This window comes from Myripristis murdjan, chromosome 5 (assembly GCF_902150065.1).
Source record: "Myripristis murdjan chromosome 5, fMyrMur1.1, whole genome shotgun sequence".
Taxonomy (NCBI): Eukaryota; Metazoa; Chordata; class Actinopteri; order Holocentriformes; family Holocentridae; genus Myripristis; species Myripristis murdjan.
In genome coordinates this window covers 33528990-33555179 of record NC_043984.1, presented here as the reverse complement: position 1 = coordinate 33555179, position 26190 = coordinate 33528990, and the positions used below count along the sequence as shown (strand labels likewise).

Sequence of the window (26190 nt, the reverse complement as noted above, 5' to 3'; positions counted from 1 at the left end):
GGACTGATGTGTGTCTGGGCTGGAGTCGCTCGGCAGCAGCGGTGGCAGGGTTGCGATTTAACGATTTTTTCCTGGTTTGAAAAATGGACACGTTAAATAAGCTGAAGCAGTTTGACGCGTACCCGAAGACGCTCGAGGATTTCCGGGTGAAAACGTGGGGCGGAGCGACGGGTGAGCGGCTTTTGTGCCGACGAGCAAGGCAGCCATTCATAAATAACCAGCAGCATGCTAACTGCTAGCCGTTAGCTTCCCCTGTGACAGACCGGCGCTCCGGGCACAGAGAAACAGCTTTCCACCTTTTATCAGGCTGACACGGACTTTAAATATGCCTGAAATTCACAACATAACACATAACAAATGATTAAAGTTTAAACTGAAGTAAATTAATAAAGTTAATGTGCTGCAACTGAGGAGAGCAAGTCCTGAGCCAGTGATTTTCCTCACTTCCTTCCTTCCTAGCTACAACTTACTTTTGGTGATGTTTGACTTCATAGTTTAGCTTTTTTATTATATTATATTACAGTAAAATATGTTTTATGAGAAGCAGGCTTTTATATCAGTCTGAAATTATTATTATTTTTTTTTTCAAGAGGATAAAAGTTGAATTTAGTGGTTTTCTGAGGATGTTAGTGGTTGTTTACACTCTTTACTTTTTCTAATCGTCTTATCAGTTTTAGGGATATAAATTCATAGTTATAGCAGGAAGAATCAAGCAGATGTACATTAATATGCAGTGCTGTAATTAAACTTACACTTGGTTTTATTTTAGTTCATAGTCTACCCTTTTTTTTAAAATTATTATTATTATATTATATTACAGGAAAATATAATGTGTATGAGAAGCAGGCTGTCACACCAGTCTGAAATTTAGGTTATGTTTTTTTTTTTTTTTTAAGTGGATAAAAGCTAAATTTAGTGGTTTTCTGAGGATGTTGGTGATTGTTGTTTACACTCTTTCAGGTTTGTTACCATTTTAAAGGATGATTTTGATCTTAAGGACATAAATAGAATCAAGCTGATGTAAATTAAGGGCAGCAAGTCGTAAACAAGTCACTTTCCTCTAATTTGCTTACTTTTGGTTATATTTGAGTTCAAAGTTTACCCAATTTTTGATTTAATTCATAATGACATTATGTAGCTTGCCTCGTTACATTACATTTAGATAGGTTGTGTAAGAAATAAGCCATCAGATCAGTTTTAAAGGTAACTCGAAAGTTAAAATTGCTGCTTTTCTGAAAGGATTAGTGATTGTTGTTTACACACTTTACCTTTTTTAAGCAGTCATATCAGTCACAAAGACATAAATTCATAGCTCTCCTTATAGCAGGAACAATCAAGTGGATGTAAATTAATGTGAAGTGCTGTAATTAAACTTACACTTGGTTTTATTTGAGTTCATAGTGCACCTGCTTTTATAACACTGGCTTAAATGTTAAAGACATACATTATATACCTCATTATGTTAGAATAGAATAAGTTAGTTAAACAATGAAATATTGCTTTTCTGAAATTTAAATTCATTTTTTTTTTTTTTTAAAATGGCCATGATAATTTAGGCTGACACGGTGCATCTGGAAGGCTCCATAGTACATGTTATTATGTTAATTACAAGTAGTATCAAACCAGTCTAAAATTTTGGTCACAGGGTTTTTGAAGGGCACAAAAGTTAAATTTAGTGCTTTTCTGAAAATGTTAATGAGCGCTGGTTCAGGTAGCTACTTTGAAAGTGTGAAATATGAAATCAATCATTAAGACATAAATTTGTAGTTCTCTATAGCAGGTAGTCAAGCTGATGTAAGGTACAGGAGGACAACCATAAAAAAAAAAAAAAACATAAATCAGTGGCTTTTCTGTGAATATAACAGAGTTTTGTTCCTGCTGGTGGATGTTGGATCGTGGTGGATCATGTGATGGAGGCTGTCAGAGGTTTTGATTTGTGACTGCGTCGTGTTTTTGCGCTGCGTTCAGGGTCTGAAACGCTCTGTAACTCTGAAAACAAGACAAAACGTGTCGGGTCGAATGCACAGCTTGTTCCTCGGCTCCTCCTCCTCAGTGAAGCGTAGTAACATGTCACTGCCGGCTGTTTCTTTGACTAATCCGACAAATTTAATCCTCACACATAAAGATCAGAGTTGCCACAAAGGACAGGAAAATCAGAAAAGTATTGAGGTTTGCTCAAAACAAGAATATTGTCTCTCACTGGGCTGCCAATAATGATTTTCATTGTTGGTTCACTTCGTATATAAAGTAAATATTATATACTTTACTTATGTGCTTTGGCTTTATTTGTCACCAAAATCAGAAAGTGATGTCCTCAAAGTCATGCTTCCAAAGACGATCATCATGAGCTCGTCCGTCAAATTGGCTTTGAGCTCCTAACAAATCTCAGAGAGTCAGCAGCAAAACGAAAAGTGCGTGGCGTTTTATCGTCAGTAAAGTGAAGCTGACTCGAGCCGCCTGTTGGTCGTTTCACCACGACGCTTGACTTTTCCCACAGCGGCTCGATCTTCACCCTCCAAATGATTAAAACCTAATTTCCTCCAGACTTTTGATCGGAGGCGTGTAGCTGGTTTCTCTTGTCAGTGTTTCATTCCTGTGACGATGGGCTTGATTCCCACGATGCTTCTAGTCTGAGATCCAGGAGTAATATGAATAAAGAATAAAATAAAATATAAATATGACTCGACTCAGGGTCAGCGTGGTGCTATTCGGTAAAAACTGATGATTTCCCTCTCTCTGTCTCTGCAGTGACCATCATCAGCGGTCTCATCATGTTGATCCTGTTCTTCTCCGAGCTGCAGTACTATCTCACTAAAGAGGTGAGTTTCTCCATAAATATCTCCTGTCCAAGCTTTCTGACCTCTGACCTCGACCTTCTCTGGTTTTCCGGCCCGTTGAATTATTTTATTTTGTCCTTGTAGTGCAGTTTGACCCGTTTGGAGGAAGTCTGAAATGACCGATTGATGGTTTAGTGAACAGAAAGTTAAAAGCTGCAATGCTGCGTGCGCTTTTGACAGTAAAATGTTGTTTCTTCCTGGTTTTAGCTTTCTAAATTCCTTTACCGCCTGAATAATCTCCTCCTCTTCCTCCTCTTCACCCCCTCGCCTCTTCAGCTTCATTCAAAACGTCACTTAAACGACCTAATCTCAGATGGGTGGTGTGTTTGCCGCTGTGGCTGCTGTCAAACTGGAGCCCAGAGACGAAATAATCCACGTTAATCCAGCAGGAGCCTTGTGAGAGTGAAATGTTTCCCTCGTTTCCATCCTGCAAACACACTGTTCTTGTTTACAGATCGCTTGTGAAAGCTATAATTAATAAAAGGCAGGAGCGGCCCCGAGTTTGTGCTGTCGTCGCCCCCTAGTGGTCAGAATTTGCTAAGCGCCGTTTTAATTGATTCATAATTTTGATAATCGATCAGTGGTTTTAGTCACTTACCCAGTGAATCTGCCAACCGTCTGATGTCGACTTCACGAATTTGCTGAGATTGTCTCCCTTTTCTCTGTTCACATTTTATAAGTTAAATACTTTGATTTCTTTTGGCTGCTGGTCAGACTGCAGACATTTGAAGACTTTGGGCTCTGAACACCTCCCATCAGGCTTTGTCTTTATTTTTGTCGCGTACACACACAACATTAAAACACTAAACATGTAGTAAAAAACTGAAATAAACATTTTTTTTTTCCAATTTATGGGCAGATTTTATTTATTATTAAAGTTTTCAGTGTCCTTGTTTTCAAAAGGCCATTGCTAAATCATTTATTGGTAATGGATTTAATATATTCATACGAATGGTGTCATTTTGTATTTATATTGTAATTGTAAGCCAATTTGTTCATTTTATGGCAGAATTTATTTGTTAATAAAGTATTAAAGTAGTGTCGTCCTCTCGAAAGGCTGTTTAAAAGACAGATTTTTTGGGGGAAAGGATTTAGCATTAAAGTATTTAATAATATTTTTAGGAAGTTTGCGTTGTTGTCTTCATTATTGCTACGATATCTCAAGGCCAGAATTTATTGAATTTGTGGCCAGAAAATATATATATATAATATTTATTGTAAAATGATTTAATGTCCTTAAAGTCTCTGTACTCTTGAAAGTCGTGTACACACGTAGGAATTTTCCCACCTCTAATGAAAATAATCATCGGTTGCAGAGCCGGTGGGAAGTGAATAACCCAGTTGAGTCACTTTTTTTCCAGTTCAACCTGCTGACAGTGTACATAAGATCTTTATCAGTTTTTTTTTTTTTTTTTTTTTTTTTTTTTAACCCTGTTAGCACAGCAGAAGAGAACAGATCTGTCTCTCAGTAACTGATAATCAACATCAGTTTGTTCAGCAGACTTTATTTTACTGTACAAACTCTGTATGGCAGAGAGCTGGCAGTTAAAAACGCTCGTTATTACAACTGTTTGATTACCAAATGGCATTACCACATTTTCCATGTCAGTCTGCAGCTAACAATCATTTTCATTGTTGATTAACCTATCGATTATTTCCTCAATCAGTCGAGTCTTTGTTTTGTCTGTAAAAATGCACAACAAGCTGTAGAGCCAGAGGTGATGATTTAAAGCTCTTTAGAGTCTAACAAGCAGCCAAAAAGCCCCAAATTTTTCATTTTCTAAAAATATGTGAATTAGGCAGTAATCATCAAATTTAGGTGGAAGTATATTTTGTTTGTTTGTGTGAATAAATCTGGTGTTTTCCTGTGTGCACACTTGTTTATCGCACTGGAATCACTCTGGAAGTTTTCCTGCAGCGGATTAACTTGGATTCATTTGAATGACCTGCAGGGTCGACATTTGACTTCAGTGTACTGCAGTTAAAACAAGTGATAGTACATGTTTTTGTTGTTAATTAGAAAAATGAAACATGAAATCATCATTTTATTGTAATCCAATAATCACAAACGAGACTGCCTGCCCATCACAACTTCACAAGCTCCCCAGATTATGTTATCTGTAATACAAATTAAAAAAACAAAACGTGTAAATTATATTATTTGTACATTTTTACATGGTTTGAAAGTACTACCAAATTCTTCCAGGTATTTTGCACCGAAGCCAAAAATGTGGCTCTGCCGGCCTCAGTTCCCTGAAGTTGTGCATGTCAGGAACTGCTGGATTTTTTATTTTTTTTTTTTTAATCTGAGTACAGTATGAAATTACAACAGTCACACCCATAATGTAGAACAGCTGGCACTGCTGTGGCTTAATAACAGTGTTCGGCCTAGTGACCGGCTTTTCCACGAGCTGCGACTTTCTGTTGAACACTGGCAACGCTGGTCTGCTTTTTTTTTTTTTTTTTTTTTTTGCTGTACTGTTGTTTTATGTTTAAATTAAAAAGGAGGAGCTGTAATCTTAAGCCAGGTCATTTTGTAGAGATTTGGTAGAGACGAGCAGCTCTCTGCCCGGTGGGGCTCCTCTCTGAGGCGCTGTCGTCTGTCCCTGCAGGTTCACCCGGAGCTGTACGTCGACACGTCACGAGGAGACAAGCTCAAGATCAACATCGACATCACCTTCCCTCACATGCCCTGCGTCTGTAAGGAGCACCTCCACACACACACACACACACACACACACACACACACACACACACGCTTCAACCCGACGAGTCGCCCCCCGTCGTAGTGAAGCTTCAAATACCATCAAATAATTTCTGCTGAAGCTTCAGAGTCTTCCCTCTCCTCTCTTTCTCTTAACAGTGTTTTCAGTGAAAAAAAAAATGCTGTGTTTCAGGAAAATAAGAGTGATGATTATCCCTCTCCTCTCTCAGTTCAACTTTTTTATAAACCAGAAAAATAGACTAACATGAAATAATGACTAAATAATCAAATTTAGAGTCACTAACCTTGGTTTTAAAGGTGAAATATTAATATAATATAATGTTCTAATTAAGTCATATCTGTGTGTGTGTGTGTGTGTGTCAGATCTCAGTATAGATGCCATGGACGTGGCAGGGGAGCAGCAGCTCGACGTCGAACATAACCTGTTCAAACAGCGGCTGGACAAAGACCTCAAACCTGTCACCTCCGAGGCCGAGAAACACGGTAACCTCTCACCCTTAACACCTCTGACCTCTGACCTCTGATGATGATGATGGTGATGACGATGATGATGATTATGATGATGATGATGATGGTGGTGGTGGTGTGTCCTGTACAGAGCTCGGTAAAGACGAAGAAGGCGAAACGTTTGACCCCAGTAAGCTGGACCCGGAAAGATGTGAGAGCTGCTACGGAGCTGAGACTGACGACCTCAGGTAAGACACACACACACACACACACACACACACACACACACACACACACACACACACACCTTCAAGTCAGACATCTTTATTAATCCCTCTCGGGGCAATTTGCTTGGAGCAGTAGGTGCGTAAATACAGGAATAAAACACAGTGACGTACAAACAGCAATAAATTATGCATAAGAACTTAAGTATGAAATTAAAGCTGCAAGCAGCGTTGGACGGGCCCTCGCCCCCCCCCCGTGCACGTCGGGGATGGCGCGTGTGTCGAAGCACAGACAATTCGTCCATGTGTTCCAGTTTTAAGGGTATTTTTCGGTGCTTTTATTGTGAAAGAGTTTTGGGCTTTTATTTTGAAAGGCCGCGGAAGTCCTAGTGTGTGACCGACAGGACTACTGGCAGCTGCTGCATGATCACACCAAAATGCAGGCACACACACTCACTCACTCACTCACTCACTCAGTCACACAAACACACACACACACACATACGCACGTGCACACACACACACACACACACACACACACACACAGACACACACACGACGCCAACAAAAACCCACTGGTAGTACATTCGCTGCTGGTGCCCCTCTGGCCACTAGCAGCGCCCCTCCAGCAGATGGCGCCCTTAGTATGTCCTAGTGTGTGACTGACTTGAGTACTGGCAGCTGTGGCATGATCACACCAAAATGCAGGCAGACAGAGAAATCCTCATTCAATCCAGTGGAGAAATCCAGAAAACCCACCCCTGTTTGAGGTGTCACAGCTCGGTCACCGTTTAAGTGACAGACTTGATTCAAAGTTTAAACGAGGCACGAGACTTGGATCTATAAATCTCCCATTTACATGATTTTGCTATTTTTTACTGTTTTTGAGTTATGGCAGTTTTAGTTTGAGAGTGTTTTCTGCTCCCTCTGAGCTCTTACAATGGGTGTGTATTGCGCATTCCTGAGGCAGCTAGAGTGAGTCACATGTCCAGGCAGAGTGCAGAGCAGAGCACACCAGAGTCAAAAATGTTTGAAAACTCTTCATAGCTCCCACAAACTTGGTCCAATCCACATCAAAACTACATATTTTTGTAGGAATTTTTGTCCTCTTTCCATCTGCATAGTTTTCAAAGCCGTCAGACTTTTACTTTAGACTGCAGGGGCTTAATTAGTGCCAAGTGTCAGCCTCTTCACACCAAACTCCATGGGAAAAAATGAGGTTTTGGCTCTGGCCACTCCGACTTTGAGGGCTTATAAAATCCAAACGATTCGAATTAATATTAAATCCTTCAGAACTTTTGTTCAGCACTGTGTCCTCTGTCATCTGTTAAATTTTCAAGCCGCTGACATTTACGCCCTGGGAGGAGAAAGATTTTGTTCAAAGCGGAATTTTGGGCGAGAACGTGAACATTCCAACGCAAATTGCGGACTTCCTGTTGGTTTTAGGTCGGGGGTGTCAGCGCATGATTTGTAGGGCTTGATGAGATCTACATTTCGGCATCAGTTTGGTGTTTCTATCACATTCCTGTGAGCCGCAGCGGCTGCCTTTGTGTGCCTAGGTGGCGCTACCGAGCCCATTTTTGCACTTAGGGGGTCTGTCTATCCATTTTATCAAATTTTTCACCAGACCTGGCCTGTGTGCCGAATTTGGTGAGTTTTGGAGCATGTTTAGGGGGTCAAATTAAGGGTTACTTAGACGTAATAATAATAAGAAGAAGAAAGGAGAAGAAAAAACACTACAATAACAATAGGGCTTCGCACTGTTCCAGTGCTCGGGCCCTAATAAAGTCTAAAATAAATACTAGTGTTAAGCAGACTGATAAATAAGTAGACTGATTAAAAGCAGAGAAGTATCAGTTTAATAAAAGGATAAAGGATCAGTCTGGAAAAAAGGATTAAAATCCCTAAGAGAGAGAGAAAAAGAACCTAAGCAGCATTTAGGAATCTGACGGCAGAGGGAATAAATGATTTTGAGTAACTTAGTTTTACAGGCAGAAAATACACTGACATATTGATGGCAACAGAGAAAATTCACTTAAAAGACCATGAGCAGAAGGCGCCTGAAACAAAACGTTTTGTGGTGTGAAAAGGCTTCAGAGGCTGTAAAATCAGCAAACAGTGAAAACAAAGCAGAAACGTCTAAGAAAAGGATTATTTAAGGAAAGGCGGAGAAAGGATGAGAGGAGAAAGAACAAAACATGAAACAATGGACTGTTTGCTTGGTTTTATTATTCATTTGTCATGGGGACAAAAAATTTTTAAACTGTAGTAACAAAGTAACCCTTTAAAACCTGAGCAAATTCACTTGATTTCTTTCAAAATCATGTGTAAAAAAAACCCCAAAAACATGATAAACAAATTAGCAAAAACATTATCAGGACAATAGCAAAAATAGATAAAAAAGTAATAATACCAAGAAAAAAAAAATTTAGTACAAATTTTGCACAAAAAAATCTACCAAAAAATTAGGAAAAAAATAATAGAAAATTAGCCAAAACAATCACTGGAAAATCAGCAAAACTGTTTAAAAAAAATATTTATGATTATTAAAATATTCTATTTAAAGGTCAGAGCAGAGAGGCTGGAGTGATGTCAGAGTTGTGCTTTCAGACGTCTTTCACAAACCTCGGAGGATGTTATTGTAATTTGCCACCTCGCCCACACACTGTGCACAACCCTGTATTTACCTGTGTGTGTGTGTGTTTGTGTGTGTGTTCAGGTGCTGTAACAGCTGTGATGACGTGCGGGAGGCGTACCGGCGGCGAGGCTGGGCCTTCAAGAACGCCGACACCATCGAGCAGTGTAAGAGAGAGGGCTTCACGCAGAAGATGCAGGAGCAGAAGAACGAGGGCTGCCAGGTGTACGGCTTCCTGGAAGTCAACAAGGTGACGCCGTCTGATGACTCATCATGAGATCATCACTTTATTATTGTGTTTGATTCTGCACAGTAACTTTTGTTTGGTGCCCAACCAGTGGCTGATCTTTAATTTATTTTTAATTTTTATATTATTATTATTTTTTTTATTTGATTTTGAGTTCCTGATTCCATGACCTGGCCCAAGAATTCGTTAAATTCCCTGACTCCCCTGTCCGTAACAGACTTTCCAGAAATCCCATGACCTGCAGGTGAACTCGCACCTGTTAGTCGAGTAATTCACTGACTGTGATTCTACTGTCTCTGTTTTATTTTGCTTTGTCTTATTTTAGCTGCCACGGTTAGTCATTATTGCAGAATTTGATGTGGAAAAACACAAAGGCATTGTTTATTCTGATATTTGAAAACTGACCTCGTCTGCCGTCTCAACCCTCTCCCGAAGCGTTGAAGATAAAACACGCTCATATTGTTATAGCTTCAAAAAAAAAAAAAAAAAAGCAGATTTGTCCAGAAAAGCTTGTGCTGACGAGATACGAAAATTTAATATATTACAATAACAAATGTGACAGTGGGTCAGGAGATGAATCGCAATTTCAGCTACATGTTGTTCTGCTGCAGTAATCATGAGTACGATGACTCACCGTTCAGTTTTACAGCCACAGAAATAAACATAATTCTGCACAGTCATTAACCTTTATTTTCATTACACAGCTTTGTAAAATATTTAGTTCTGATCGGTTAGTTGTGTCAGTTATTTTTGAAAAATGGTCGCTAAATATCATCAACTGTTGCTACAGGCCACCTAGTTTAACTCATAAAATAGTCATAAAATAAGTCATAAAATCATTTGACATTAATATTGAATGTCAGTTTATTAATTTTGTTGGTACTCAGGTGTGTAATAAGCAGGATGATACATAGACAGCTAATCACAAAATAAAAGCCCTCAGGGTGATCAGGATACGTTGTCGTATCATGGCTCCATCAAACAGTCCGTGTTGCGTATTCGAGCGAAAAGTGGACTAGAAAAAGAGACGGAGCAAAACAAAAGAAATGTAAGAAATGTTTTAGTGTCACTGAGGCTCAAACGAAGCCGTTGGACAGGTGTGTCTCTGTGGGGAAACACCTGGAGAACAAACACACACCTCAGCCACGAGGGTTTTCCTCAGCTGCACTTCTGATCCAGACAGGCTGGTTTTTCTGGAAGATAGATTGTTTTTTTTGTTTGTTTTTTTTATTGTGTTTGTTTGTTTTGTAACCCTCCCCCTCCTCTGTGCTTCAGGTGGCAGGAAATTTCCACTTTGCTCCGGGGAAAAGTTTCCAGCAGTCTCACGTTCACGGTAAGACCCTGCTCACCTGTAATCTGTCCATCTGACCACTCACTCGTTCATCACACCTGACACATCCATCCATCCATCCATCCATTCATCCATCCATCCATCCATCCATCCATCCATTTATTTGTTGTATAATCACCTGCATGCAGTTTTAATTTCAGCACTCATTAACTGTGCACTGTACATGTCGGCATTCAGGTGATATTGAGACATTTTATTTAATTGTAAAACTTAAATTGTAGTCGAGAATAATAAAGTACTAACAGTATAGTGAAACTGCTTTAATCCTCATGAGTAATCATCATTAATATCAATGACAATCACACATCTTGCAGTGTAATCTGGATTATGATTTCAGACCTAATTTTGAGGCTCTACAGTCACTGAGGCTGCTCGGCCGTCTTCAGTGGGGTTTTCAAGTGTCACACTAATACACCACATTAACTTGTTTTTCCTCAAACAAGTTCAAAAATCTGCCAGTGGGATGAGATAATCCCACTGGTTTCCAATGCCAAATACCTTGTTTTTGAATTTTCTGAATTTTCTTGAATCAAATGTCATTTTCTCAATCCTAGTGGGCTGATCTGCCTTATTCCAACATGTTTATACTTGTTCCCAGAAAAAAAAAATCCTGAGACAAGTGAAAGTGCACTGGAAACAAGTGGGATTATCTCATCCCACTGGCTGATTCTATTTTTCCCTGTCTTACTTACCTAAAACAAGAATTAAATACTGATGATAACTGACCATCTTGGTAACATGGAAATAATTTTTTGCCATGTATTTTTAGAATGATGTGGTCACTAACTGATATTTGGGGCAAATAACCCTAATATTTTAACAAAGCAATTAAAAAAAAAAAAAATACAAAAATTTTCAGTCTTCATCGCTGGACTGAGAGTCTGCAGGTTTCCCTCCAGATGAAAACTACCAGTGGTGCGTTCACTGACCAGTTGACCAGTTGTTACTCAGCTGGAGTGAAAAAATCTATGAGCATAGAAATCTCAACATTTCAGCCATAATATGAGTGATTTTTTTTTTTTTTTTTTTTTGTATTAGGGCCATTTAACATTTGAACAGTTGATTCCAAAGACGCTACCACATTACAAAAAACACATTACCTGCGGTCAGGTTGTAGCTGAATCACCAAACTCAAACAGTTTAACTTCACCGTCCACACGAGAAAGGCCTTTTCCATAATATCCTGTTTACATATTTTCACATTTTGCCGTATTTTTCCACATGATTTACTGTATAATCCATGTGATGGAGTGGCACTCTCACTCTCAAACAGCACGCTTCCTGACAACTTTTCTAATAATAATAATAATACAGTACACCTTATTTGTAAAGCACTTTTATTCTTGTGCTTTTACAAAAAAATGAATAAAAACAACAAAATGAATATATGAGACACATAATTAAAATATCATGGACAAATCATTTTAAAAAGAATCTAAGAAGCAGCTTGTCTAAACAAACTTGAAACTTGAAAAGTGCCTTTGAAAAGTGCCTTTTCAAGCCGATCGTCACCAACATGTTCCTGCAGTTTCCTGTTTCCGAGGTTTACAGAGACGCTCCGTTATCTGAGGTTTCGATGGTTTGCTCGGTCGCTCCCACAGTCTGGAAAGGAAAAAAAAAGGCCACATAAACATGCAGTTGGTTTGAAAAATGACAGTAAGACGTAGTTCAGAGTTTCCTTGTGAATGAGAGGAATGAGGCCTGGTGGCTTCGTGTTTCCCACTTCCTCAGTGTAGACGGCTGCCTCTCACTTTTCTTGTACCGTAAACACCAGGGTTCAGTAAGGAACGGTGCAGGCTGGTAATGTTTTGTTTTTTTGTTTGTTTGTGATTGAGAAGTTGCTGATATTCTGCATGAACTCAACTGGACTCATAACACAAAAAAATCTCCAAAAATTATAATATTCACTGTTTCCGCCAGACCGTTTCTTTCCTGTCAGGGTGGAAAAGCGTCTGGATATTAAACCTCTCCATTGACAACAGGCTGGTTAAAGATATTAAAGTTTTCCAAGGAGAGCTGGACTTGTCTGTCAATTCTTGAAGACCAGAACTGACGAAGCTTCTTAGAAGAGAAGTGAAACGTCTTTGAGATTTGACCAACAAGTCCAGTCGTCCTTGATTCAGCCCTCCTTCGACAGGCTAACTCACCTTCTTCTCAGAGCTCTGTGCGGCGGGCGGAGGCAGATTTCATGATGACGGGTTTTACTGACCGACACCTGGAAATCAGATCAGCACCTCAATCATTTTTGCAGAGGTTTTTTGAATTAAAAGGCTAATATCATCCCAATACATCAGGAAACGACGTGTTAATCATCTCACCCACCGTTTTTATGCTTCATGTTTCATGTTCAAGTTTATTTAGAGCCCAAAACCATTTTTTACTGTCTTTCATCCTTTTTTCTCTCCTTCACCTGTTTGCTGTTTTTGCATCCGCCATCATTTTATGTTAGCTGTGATATTTGGTTTGGTTGTGAGTGCACTGTCCTGTTTTGTCTTTGTGTGGATATATATTTTTGTGTGTGTGTGTGTGTGTGTCATCTGGGCATGAAAAACCAGGGCAGGAAATTTACAGCAGCCACTCGCCAAACACTCAGAAAAAAACTCAGTTGTCACGACGCCTTTGGCTGACAAAAAGCCATCATTTGCAGTCCAATTTTACTCTAAACATCTAAACTAAAATGGTTAAAGTCTCCAGTAGGTTATTAGGGGTGTAACATTTGCTCATGGTGTTAAATTTGCCTGTGAGGCTGCACTTTCTAACCCTCCCCTGTAACCACAACCACAGCCTGGGAGGCAGCACAGGAAGCTGAGACGGCTCAGCTTGTTTTTAGGCCACGGTTCAGTTCGTATCACTGTTTGGCTTGAAAAAAAAAAAAAAACGGAGTAACTGATTAACATTTTCATGAAAATCCAATTGAACAGAAACCCTGTATACAGCTTGTAGAAAAGTTCTTAGACCCATTGCTCTTATTAATCAAAAACAGAGTTGTGAATGTTTTACATCAGGAGTGTGTTTGCTGCAGTTTCACATCTCATTCAGAAAAAAAAAAAAAAAAAAACTTTAAATTATTCTACTCTGTGGGTGATGATTCATCATTTTGCGATCCTTTGCTTCGCTAAAAATCTCGCCAGCTGGTAAAACAGTGGAAGCTGCTGATGAGTGTTGTGGCTGGCGGACGAGGCGGTCAGTTTCCTGCCCTGCATAACAGACTAATGACCCACTAAACTCTGTGATGTGTGTGTTTCTACGATGTGATATCAGCCAATCAGACTGAGACTATTTCAATTCCATGTTGTTCAGTGTCATATCTGAATGCTTAGCCGCAGAAAAAAGAGACAAGAATCACTAGAGCTGTGGACTTGGCTTTAAAGCGTCCCAAAAGTCCCAATTTTAATAATAATAATAAAAAAAACCTCAAAAAGTAAGAAAACAGAGCCCAGAGGTGGCAGTGAGACAGAGCGGTGATCCGGTCCATCCTGTAACGTGAAGATCTTGGATTCGATCCGCGCCGCCGTCTGCCGCCAGCGCTCTTAATATCCAAAGGAAAACACAGATCATTCAGATGATTCATTTAGTGAGAACATTTATCTGATAAGTATTGCTTCACTGGTGCCAGGGGCTGCACGGTTATTCAGGACAAAAAAAGAAAAAAAAATCTCAATATTGACTACTTCCACATTACAAATCACTCGAGGCTGCAGCATTTTTTTCACCGAGGAAAAGATGTACAAGCCTCCTCAATGAGAGATTCGGATGCTGCGTCCAGAATTACTGGTGTACAATTAAAACTGTGCGCTTAAGAAAAGTTTTTCCTGTTTTGTTTTCCAGTAGAGTTTTGTTAGCACTGTGCAGTCCCTTCTGGCATCGTGTTTTTATGTTTACCTGCATCATCACAGTGACTCTTCTCTCTTCTTTCTGCAGTGCACGCTGTGGAAAGTAAGTCCATCTTTCTTTGTAGATTTTTAATTTTGTGGACACCTTGGCAGCATTTCAGCCTTACTGCAGTGTATTAACCTGTGTAACCTGTATGTGTGGGACTGTATGATGGGGCTGGGGGAGGGTGTGTGTGTGTGTGTGTGCTCAAATTTTGAAGCACAGGATTGATGCTGTTCACTGTACAGAAGCCAAATAATTATATTTATAGCGCTATTTTGCTCTTTAATGTGTTGTACACAGAGAATAACTTCACTATATTATTCCATTCAGGAAAATTACTGTAGACCAGGAGTGCATGAAAACTTCATTTCCCAGAAGTCATTAAACTGCATGGGGTCACCAGTGCAGCTGGTTTGTCATAGTTTTGTACCAAAAGATGTAGTTTTTAAAGGGATTAAAGGATGGGAGAGGCAACCAGATGACTGCCCTCTTGATGCATCTGATTTTCCCAACACTCTGCAGCTACAAAGGTTTGAACAGACAAACCATGTATTATTTGCTGCTTTGTTATTATCATGCATCCCTGCTATTTAAGAAACGTAATATGAGCTTGAAAATAAAATGCTGGTATTGACCTGAAAATGAGAATTTCTGCTGATATGACAAGCCGACATGTGAAATAGGTCAGATGTGCCCTGGTTGTGGCTGCTGTCAGGATTGTTTCAGGACGAGCATCATCCAGTCTGTTTCAGCAGGATGACTCTTACACTTCTGTTTGAAAGAAAATGTTACATCAATATAAATATGGCATGTTTTACACAATGTTAGTTGAAGCAGTTTTGCCCAGTGAATGTGTGCACTTTGAAAGCATTGTATTTTATGTCTGCATCTGCAAATGGGCCTTCACAATAAGAGCAGGCATAATAAAATGTTAATTCCACTGCAAGAGAGATTTGATTTTCTCTGCAGTTCGATAGAAAAAATATATATATGCATGTATCGGTATTGGCAAAAAATCCAATATTGTGTATCCCTACTGCATAGCTGTGTAACAAGCACTGATTGGGTACTATTAATCTAAAAAAACAAAACAAAAAGATGATCACAGAGGTAACGATGATGAGTGCAGCCATTCTCCAGGTGTCATGTTGAAGACGTTTAGTCCCATTGTCTTTAAAAAAAAAAAAAAAAAAAAAGCCAGGAAGCTTTGAACAGACTGGATTCAGCTTCTTGTTGTGTTTTTCAGCTGCAAGGCAAAAAAAAAAAATCTAATTGGCTGACGAGTGCAAAAAGCTTGGTGGTGGCCGACTTTCCTCTGGCAACAGGCTTGGTGACGGTCCAGATGCTTTCTTGAGACTGACTAATATGTTGGAATGGGTTAAAGGAATATTCTGCAAAGTTTTGGGCAAAAATCCCACTTTTCTGACTTCCACAGACTGAGCCACTGGACGTACAGAGGTGAAAACAGTATCCAACATCTTGTCTCAGACTGTGGACGTTGGAAAAAGGGGATTTTGTTTGAGTATTCTGTTAAAATAAAGGTTTTGTAAAGTTGAATGTAATCAATTGCTCCAGTTCCAATCCCCTTAACAAACCCCAAGATGAGCTAAAAAATTTTATTAATTTAGCTGAAGCTCTTGTCTGAAGACGTGCAGTGAATGTAAGTAGAATAAACTTCACGTCATCAATCTAAGCCACCAGTTAAAGGTTAAACATCAGAGAAAAAACGGTGTGACTGTTGGCTCTGTCTGTATTCCAGTTACCAAATAACTAATCAATGAACAATTAAATCACATTCATGAGCGCAATAATCACTCTGATCAGTAACTCATGTCTCAAGGTTCAGTATCATAATTTATCTCAAACCCAGAGCTCATTTCCTTCACATTAACAGACTATTTAAGAGAAGAGTTTTCAGTGTCTGATGTGGAAAATAACATTTTGTGTTTTGTTTCCATTTGCAGTCCACGACCTGCAGAGTTTTGGCCTCGATAACGTAAGTAACACAGCCGGTGATATTTTTTTTTTCTATGCCTCCTGTATTTTTTCCCTTTTCAAAATCCTTTTATGTTTTTAACCTTTTAGATCAACAAGATTTGAGAGTGCTAATCTGTTAGTCTGTTAATCTGTGCAGTGTGATGTCTGCTGATTCTGCAGCTGAACTTTATTCTACACACCAGCCATCATCACTGGATATTAATCTCCTTTCCTCTCCTTGTATTTCAGCTCTGTATCATGATGTATGATGCCAAAAGACATTTACAGCTTTATTTTTTCATTATTTTTAGATCAAAATCCCATTACTTTTACTTCCTGCAAGTGTTTTAGTGGTTACTTCATGGTTTACCAGTACATGTACAAAAATTTCCAACCAGTCATGCCACCACAGATTTTTACCCCCCTTCAGATGGTTGATGATTTCATCTGTTGATGTTCTTCGTTAAAAGCACTAGAATCCCACCTGACCAATGGAATACAGCACTCCCATTTACTCTCACTATTATGTCTAATTAGGTTTTGGTTTGTTTGTGAAGCATTTTAGTTCACTAAATAAAATCCAAGCAGGTCTTTTTCACTGAAAATGGCTGATTCAAAAGTTGATCAAGGAGCTTAAAGAATGAAAAGTTGCTCTATTTCTTTGGAGATTTGAAAACTGGAGATTGGAGATCCGGTCATTTCCTGTTTCCCTGAACTAATTCTGGGATTTTTTCAAATTTCATAACGTCAAACTGTTTTGAGATGACAGACTGTTCTATCAGCTGAAGATGAGATTAATTTCAGTTTTTTCTCTGGGGTCTTTTTGAATCAAGAGAAAAAAAATATCAATCAGGACTTTTAAAGGTTGTTGATGTCCTTATGGCTCATTATTATGGCAGACTGCTGACGGCTGTTAATGTGTGTGTCCTGCAGATCAACATGACCCATCTAATAAAGCACCTGTCCTTTGGGAAAGACTACCCGGGCATCGTAAACCCTCTGGACGGGACAGATGTCACAGCGCCACAAGGTCAGTGCCTGCAGCAGCCTGATACCAACATGAACCATCTGGTTTTATTCCCCCAAGGCCAATATTGACAAGTTCGCAGCCATCTTTAAATCTGACTGGTGTTTCCCCAATCATGCCTGTGTTTGCTCATGGCTCTACAGCGCCACCTGTCGTACAAACTCACTCACAGCAGGAAGTAAACCCTCAAGACTCCTGACGCTGTCTGTGTCTCAAACCGTTCGACCGGCATTTTGTCAGGTTAAAAAAAAAAAAAAAAAAAAAGTATTTCTGCAGCCGACTGTTGGTGAGATGAGGCCAAAACACTAAGACACACTCCGCCAGGCTGCCGTCCACCTCTTGGTCCCTCTGATTGGACAGTTACCGGCACCAGGAAGCACAACACATCCAGTCTGAACACCCGTTTGAAACGTGAACCTTTATTGACAAAACTAGAGCCCGGGTTGGGAATGTGCTAGCGTTGAGCGGACAGAGCTGTAGCGGTGATTATTAATTTATCAAAGTCCCATGGGTGTGTGTGTGCGAGATGAAGGGATGAAGGTGACCCCCCCTCGCTCCTCCTCATCCTCAGCAGCGGATGCCCATGCCGATCGCCATGAAGGTGCCGAACGTGCCGCCGCTCTGCATCATGGTCTTTCCTACTCCTCCCATCAGCTCCCGGCCTCGCATGCCGATTCTGCAGACACACACACAGTTTCAGCTGTCGTAATTCATCCTGGGCTGCATTTTCATTAATGTCTCCATTCCTCTTCAAATAGAAATACTTCAAATTTAGATGCCCATCTTAGAATCAATTAGCCACTAACTGCTGTGAGGATCAAAGTGTCGTCAAGTTCAACAATTAACCGAATCGCTGAGTTTTGAGCCTGAATATGTATCATAGTATGAAAAGTGCAGTCACCTCTTGTGGCAGGAGACTGAAACAGTAACCACATAAATTCAGTTTTTAAATTTCAAGTTATCAGCTCATTTAAAAGACTGAGAAAGAATTAAATAAAATCCACAGACTATAAAACAGATTACTTAAAGTACAGTGAACATGTTCAGTGAGCAGCCCAGGCACACTGCCTTTCCAGGAGAACAGCAGTTTCAGACAGGCGATGCGCATGGCTTCCTCCAACAGGGAACTGAGTTTTCTGAAGCTGAGAGCTGGTCCAAACAAAACACAGAGGAGCTGCAGGTTTCACAGCACACAGGCAGGTGCACGGTCTAGATGTACCTGAGACAGGAGAAGGTGCCGAACATGGCGCCGGCTGCCATTCCTACTGCAAAGCCCATCATGAAGCCCATCTTGACCCGGTCAAAACAGCTGGGCTGTGTCTGACCGTACGGACCGACTGCCACTGGCATCTGGAGAGAGAGAAATAGAGATAAAACAGGGAGCACCAGTTAGAGATCAGGCCCTGCTCACACTGAGACTGATGACAGACACAAACAGGGGGGCTGATCTGTGGCTGTGTGCACAAGCAGGGGTCTCAAACCATTAAGCCAAAAACTTCACCAGGTGATTTCACTGATTAGTTCCTTCTCTCTGCTTGAAGGTGAGGTGATCAGTGAAATCACCTGGAGGAGTTTTTGGTTGGAATGAAAACCTGCAGCCTCTTGGCCCTCCATGGCACCAGTCTGACACCCCTGATCCAAAGACATTCAGGGATAAACCAGATTATTTTTTCCCCCCAGTATTTCAGCTTAAAGTTCTGTTTTCCATTTAGCGTTGACACTTCTGGTAAACAAACCAGAACTGTCAGTGACACTGCTGGAGACATGCCGTGGCATTTTCATACATTTGCATATAGACAAAAACAGCAGTTACCATTAACCATGACGAAGACAATCAATCATCACAAGCCGTTTGCAGAACTCCAGACTTTGACAGCTTCCTGTTTTAATCCTCTTTGCAACTGAACTTGTTCACTTGTCTAAAAATGTTACCATTATGGTTTATTTGCACCCTAAAAAGCAGTTTTGGCATATGTAACACAACTTCTGACTCTCCCAAATTCCCAAGTGCTACTCCTGCTGCCTACCATTAAAACAGACTGCACTTCCCCACCACCTCCTATTACAGAGTAGGCAACCATGTGATACCCTGTTTTATTTACACTGATTTATCTCACAGCAAATACTAAAGCAAAGCAACAGTGACAATAATTACAAAAAACTGAAATGGACCAGGTGAACAGCAAATACAGGATTTTTCTTTTAACTGAAAGAAGCTTAACAATGAAGCAAAAGACTGGTACTTAGAGAAGATAAAGGAAATTAATGGTATTGATCCATAGGAGCAGAAAAAGTGGACATGTGATCTCGACATACTGCCACAAGTAACATTTCATAACGTCTTTCTGTATCTTGTCTGTGGTATAAGCCCATACACTTTGGAGCAGTGCAGGAATGATAAATCTCCAATGTTACACAGAAAACTACGATTGAGTGTTTCCACATCAGCTGCTCCCTGATGCATACAAACACAAGAACTGAGGTACAGATGCAAATATGTTTTGGGGGCTTTTTGTTCAACAAAGCCCACAGTGCAAACTGAGACTGAGAGCCATAATCACATTCAGTGAGGAGAGCAAGTCAGCGTATACACATGAAATGAGGAGGGATTATAAGAGGGGAATATAAAGAAACAGACTATATTATAATATATGAAATCACTACACATTACTGCAGTGTCTGAGTTGCAGCAGGCTGACATTTTCAGTAGCTCATTTGTTTTTCAATACTTTAAAATGCCAAGAAGTTGGAACAGTGAGCCGAAGCTTGTCTATTTCGCTGAATCACATAATATATAATAATAAAAGCGGTAGGGAAAAGTAAAGACATTGGTAAACTAGGCAACCTCGGGAATCTGTTGGTACCAAGCTGTCATGCTAGATTGTCGGCAACGGGACTAAATGTCGCTCCAAAGTTCGGTTAAATTTCAGTGAGAGAAAAACCAACATAGCTGTTTCCAGTGGGACCTCTGACCTCAAGATCTCCGAATGAAACTGGGTTCTGTGTGCAGCCACGGCTCTACCCTTTGCAGACATGCCCACCATACGTTAATCCCATGCAGGTCAAATGTGTTCTTGTGGCCTGTTGTAAAATGGTGTGTTTGTGCAGACTGGGGCCTAAACAGTCTTGGAGTTGCATCAGTTGGCTGTGACTGGAAAGCTGAGACTTTAAACTTGACGTCACTGTATAAAATGAACTATAGTGACCTCTCGGATAATCACAGCCTCTTGAAACTTTACAGCCATATACTAGAGGAGAATTAAAAAAAAAAAATGGCATAGTGAATTGCAATAAATATTGAATCGGCACCCAAGTATCATGATAATATTGAATCAGGAGATAAATCAAAGTGCAAGTCAAAGTGTTAAGTTATGTCTTTGACCTCCGTGTTGCACCAGGTTGAGACAAAAATAAGGCCAAACAAGACAAACTCTATCTGCCTGTCACAACACTCAGGCTTCACAAAGAGCAGCGTCACCTCCTGATCAGTCTGAACCTCTTTATTTGAACAGGTCTGGTTTCATAACGCCAAGTGCACGACACGCCCCTCATAACACACACACACACACACACACACACACACACACACACACACACACACACACACACACACACACATACACATACACACACACACACACATCCGAGACAGTGCTAACCTATTCATACGGATCGTTTTATCCATATTCACAGTGTCAGTCCAAGCCACGACACGGAGCAGCTTATCTGCTGTTTGCTGTCAGGGTTTATAAAGACCTGCCTCCGGATAATTAATCTGTCAAGTCAGGTTAAGCAACGCTGGCTAGGGACCAGCTAGCATGCTCGGCTAACGTTAGCAAGCAATCTCCGGGGTCTGTTTAATATCACATGATAACAAAAAACGTCTTTGGTCTTTTCTTAACTTCAAAATGTCGCGAATACCAAGAAGTTACTGAAGCTGTAAAATTACGTCCTCCACGTCAACCTAACCTGCGGGGTTTGTTTTGCTAGCTTAGCATGCTAACTAGCTGGCTAACGTTAGCTCGCCTGTCACCTGTGTCTGTGGCCTTGAAACACAAGCAGCCGTTTTCACCCAAATAAAATAAATAAAAAGCCTTTTTTCCTGGACGAGCTGCGGTCCAGTCCCGCTGAAACCCACCGTACCTTGAACCGTGCGGTGAAAGTAAAGTTTAAGTCCCGTCGCTGTGCGGAGGTCTGTCGTGTTTCTGAGCGCAGCCGCGTTTAAATGTCTTTGCTGCAGACCTCCATAACCGGATAGAGAGAGCAGAGAGGAGCGGAGGGCAGGCATGAGGAGCACGAAGCACACACAGCGCCCCCTGTGGTGACTATTTGAATTGCAATAGACAATATTTTGACGCGCTCAATATGATTTTACACTAATAAAAAATAGTAATCATATAACAATTTTTAGAGAGATGCCAAACAGCAAAAATAGTGATATATTTTGTATAGGTACTACAGAATCTATAGATATTATATATTATTAAAAAAATAATAATAAGGTCACTATGAAGGCATAACTGAGTTTTACATTCTCTGTAGGAGTATTGTAATGATTTTTCTTGGCAGAGGTGTAACCAGCATTATTTATTTATTATATATTTATTAACTGGTTGCTTTATGTATTTATGTAGTTGATCAAGATTTTATTTATTTATTTATTCATTAACCAGGATTTAATAAATAGCATGCATCACAAAAACAAATCTGACATCTTCGGTTGTTTTAACATTGAAATGGATGAAACTGTTAGTTGTTTCTTATGTGCACCTCAAACGTGAAAGTGATATTTCTGTGATGCTGTTACACTGCACACTCTGCATTCCTGCAGTTCCTATTAAATAAATGTTGTAATTAGTGCTGTAATGTTTAGTACCACCTGTTTTGCTCTGTTCTTGCTTGCTGTTATTTTCTATAGTCCCTGTACTGTATCTGATTTTTGCGGCTACAGCGACCGAGTTTACCCACAAGATCATTAAAGTTTTTATTTGTTTTATTTTTTAGTATTGTAACTTTTGCAATAGACAGGGGTTATTATGCAAACTTGACCAGTTTTATGCACTGAAATGATTTTATCTTAAGAGGCTTTATACAACACTGAAAACATGAGCATACATTTTTCAGGCTGCATTACCTTTTACAATGTGCATCTCTGTGTTTGCCTCCTCAGCGTCCATGATGTACCAGTATTTTGTAAAAATAGTGCCAACCATCTACATGAAAGCAGACGGAGAGGTGAGTCCGGCACATTCCTCTCTGATTTATTTTTCCTCCAACATTTAATACAAACAAGATCAAAAATGAGAAATAAAGTTTAGATGTTTTATTAAATAATAACAAAGTGCTCTCTCACTGTTCTTGCATGTTTGACATAAATGAAATGTGTATTTTTTTCTATGAAATGCCAAATGATAATATAAAATTGTTATTTAGTGAGCAGTTTTCAAAGTCACAGCTACACAGGGCTTCATCAGAAGAACAGTATAAAGCGTAAAAACAGTAAAAAGTATAAACCTCAAAAGACACAAACAAATGATAATAAATAGATTTCATTTGTAACAAAAGAAAAACAAATAGGGAAAGTATACAGCTCCGTGTTAAAGGAGACATTTTTAAAGATGCGATCTAAAAGATGACGCCTGAACCGTGTGTGGCTTTAGGGTGTGTGTGTGTATATGTGTGTGTGTGTGACCGAGCTGAGGTGTGTGTTCCTCTCCAGGTGGTGAAGACGAACCAGTTCTCGGTGACGAGGCACGAGAAAGTGGCCAACGGGCTGATCGGAGACCAGGGGCTGCCGGGCGTCTTCGTCCTGTACGAGCTCTCCCCCATGATGGTCAAGTTCACAGAGAAACACAGGTGAGACGAGACAAACCAAACCTGACCGTGAGGCCGAGTTTAAAACCACACAGGGCTCAGCGGCTCCGCGGCAGCCGCACAAGGCCACGTCGCTCTGTCTGTGTTTGTTAAAGACCTCAGTCAGCTTCATACTTCAATAAGGGAAAAACCATATGAGTACACCCCATGCTGTTACGATCATTATGTGCATCTTTGTAATATTCAATATACATAAATATAATATATGAACTTAAAAATACTACTACTACTACTACTAATAATAATGATAATAACAGGATTTGTTGAGTTTTATTCCAAAATGCTTTCTTTTAATTTTTTTTTTTTAATTTTATTATTATTATTGGTGTTGTTATCATCATTTATTACTATGATTTTATTGTTTTTTTATTATTTTAATTTTATTCATTTTAAGTTTTGTTTAATTATTATTGATGTTGTTATCATTTATTATTATTATTGTTTTATTTTATTGGTTTTATTATTATTGGTTTTATTGTCTTTATATTTTAATTTTATTTATTTTATTGTTTTTACTATCGTTATTATTGTTGTTGTAGCTGTTGCTATTAGTTATCAGTTTTATTTTATTGGCTTTATTATTTTTATTTCATTTATTTAATCTATTTTATTATTATTATTTCATTGGTTTTATTATTTTATTTAATTATAAAAAAACAAAGTCTCCTTGTGACTTCTCCTCTCTCTCTCTCTCTCTGTGTGTGTCTCTCTCTCTCTCTCTCTGCAGGTCGTTCACACACTTCCTGACAGGAGTGTGTGCCATCATCGGAGGAGTGTTTACAGGTCAGTCCACACTGTCATGTTTCACGATCGAAGCACAGCCGGTTTTCTCTGTTTTCTCAGATTTTGCTCAAAACAAACGTGATTCTTAATCTGTTATATTTCTGATAATCGATAAATGGTGCAGGGCTTTGGCCTCTCTTGACCTCCCATGAGACTTTGGTGTTGTTTTTTACACTAAACGATTAATCGATTTAATCAAAACGATCGATACAGTGGTCAGTGCTAAAAAAAAAAAAAAGGGTCAGTGTTTTATTCTCTGATCTAAAGTTTTGAACTCTTTGTTTGTTTGTTTGTTTGTTTGTTTGTTTGTCTCTGCTCGCCCCTGCAGTGGCCGGCCTGATCGACTCGCTCATCTACCACTCAGCCAGAGCCATCCAGAAGAAGATAGAGCTGGGAAAAACCTCCTAACACACACAGACACAAACAGGCAGACAGACAGACAGACAGCGCCCCCTGCTGGCCGGCACCGTGCAACACAGAAAGAGAGAGAGAGAGAGAGAAAGAGAGACAGAGAGAGAGAGAGAGATGGAAGGAGAGGCAGAAGATGTTTTGGAGAAGTTAGAAGAGTCGGGACCGTCTCTGCTTCCTCTCTCTCTCTTTTCCGTCGGACTGAAGGAGAGAAAAACAGCAAGACAGACAGATGAACAGAGACACACAGACTGTCTCCCTCTCTCTCTCTCTCTCTCTCTCCTCTCTCTCTTTCCTCCAGCTTTAAAAGCACTGAAGAGGAACGTCGGCACCTTGAATTTCCTCTCCACTGTTTTTGATTTCCGCTGGAGGACAGACGGGATGGATTTTAGACACGCCTGAACGTGAGAGGACAGACAGACAGACAGACAGGTCCGGTCCGGTCCGGTCCGGTCCGGTCCGGTCCGTCAGAGCCAGTCTCCAGAAGCAGAGGGTGAACCTTTCCTCTCTCCACTTCCTGTTTGCTTCCTGTTTACTCCAGCGCAGGTCGGCGCCACACGCGGTACGCCGCCTGTTCACGGCTTCTGTCTGGAGGAGTGGAGCGGCGAGCCCGGAGAGTCTGTAACATCTTTAAACTCTCGCTTTACTTCCTGGGGAACAGTGGATCTTTAGAGGCGGCGTCAAGCTGCACCAGTTGGTAGAGGTAACAGTTTCAGCCAATAAAAGTTTAACTAATTTTTAAACTTGGAACAGCCCCGCCCCTCAAATCAAAATCCTCCCTTTCTTGATATTTAATGACCCCTCCCTGCATTACCCGTCGGATCAGCGGTGCGTTCAGGTAATCCCCATCAACGACTTTTCTGAGGATCACCTGAACGCAGCATACAGCATGATCCCTTCTCATGAGATTGCTGCAGATTATTTATTATGTTTTTTTTTTTTTTTTTTTTTTTTTTTTACAATCTACTGGTCAGAAACTTTGGACTCACTACAATTTCCCAAGTTCACCGATTCAGACGGTTTAATTTTTTAAAATCTTTTCTCATAGAGCGCATCGTGCCAAAGCAAGCGATTCGTATCTGAACCCTCAAACCCCAATTCCCCGGCGTTGCCATGACAACAGGTGCCGCTTAATCTGTTGCGGTGTAGTCAGCTCAGGCGGCGGCGGCGGCGTTAAGGACGACATGACGACGCCTCAGTTCACTCAAAACTTCAGTTCTCGTAACAAATAATGTTGAAATGATAAAACTGGACGCCTTTTGTCAGTCTGCTGATCGATGACGGCGGCTCGCTTGGAGGGGAGGAACTTCCAAAAATTAGAAGATAAAAATATAATTGTCATATGGTGGAAAAGATAAAAGTGTAATTAAATTGATGAATTCATTGTTAAATTATAACTAGAGACAGGAGTGACTTGATCAAATCAGCTTCATCAGTTCAGTTACACTTTTTTCAACATTTAGCAGCCACACTCAGTGTCACTTTATCAGCTCCACCTGTTCAGGTCAGCAGCTCTGACATCAATTCTACCTTTGAAGAAAGTTTATAATGTTCAGTTTGTGTTGACATTGTGGAGAATGTGTCAGTTTAATTCTGTGTTTATTACTGAGGTTGTAGTTTGCAGAGGTCTGCTACTGGACTGCATTATACTGAGAGGTGTTTCTAATTTTTTGTCCTCCCCTGTTTATATACATTGAGGAGGACAGAATATTGGAAACAGCTCTCAGTAAAGTGCAGTCCAGTCCAACAGCAGCACTAACTATGAGCTCAATGCCAAAC

At 40.1% G+C, this 26190-nt stretch overlaps 2 protein-coding genes across 3 annotated transcripts; one reads left to right on the top strand and one right to left on the bottom strand.

The window, feature by feature from the left end:
* The first annotated feature begins 10 nt into the window (after positions 1–10).
* On the top strand, positions 11–25990 carry ergic3 (ERGIC and golgi 3). 2 transcript variants are annotated; one of them, XM_030052388.1, is made up of 14 exons: positions 11–171; positions 2749–2819; positions 5450–5537; positions 5926–6045; positions 6161–6257; positions 8953–9118; positions 10391–10448; positions 14388–14402; positions 16307–16338; positions 17253–17349; positions 22517–22581; positions 23066–23202; positions 23948–24003; positions 24332–25990. In XM_030052388.1, the coding sequence occupies exons 1-14, from the start codon at positions 84–86 to the stop codon at positions 24409–24411; spliced, it is 1170 nt and encodes a 389-aa protein (XP_029908248.1). In that variant the 5' UTR covers positions 11–83; the 3' UTR covers positions 24412–25990. The 2 variants fall into 2 exon arrangements, with proteins under 2 accessions (XP_029908248.1, XP_029908250.1); XM_030052390.1 differs by lacking the exon at positions 14388–14402.
* Positions 17746–21637, bottom strand: romo1 (reactive oxygen species modulator 1). The gene is made up of 3 exons (XM_030052403.1): positions 21490–21637; positions 18566–18696; positions 17746–18022 (listed from the first exon to the last, which is right to left on the bottom strand). The coding sequence occupies exons 2-3, from the start codon at positions 18694–18696 to the stop codon at positions 17914–17916; spliced, it is 240 nt and encodes a 79-aa protein (XP_029908263.1). The 5' UTR covers positions 21490–21637; the 3' UTR covers positions 17746–17913.
* Positions 25991–26190: the final 200 nt, after the last annotated feature.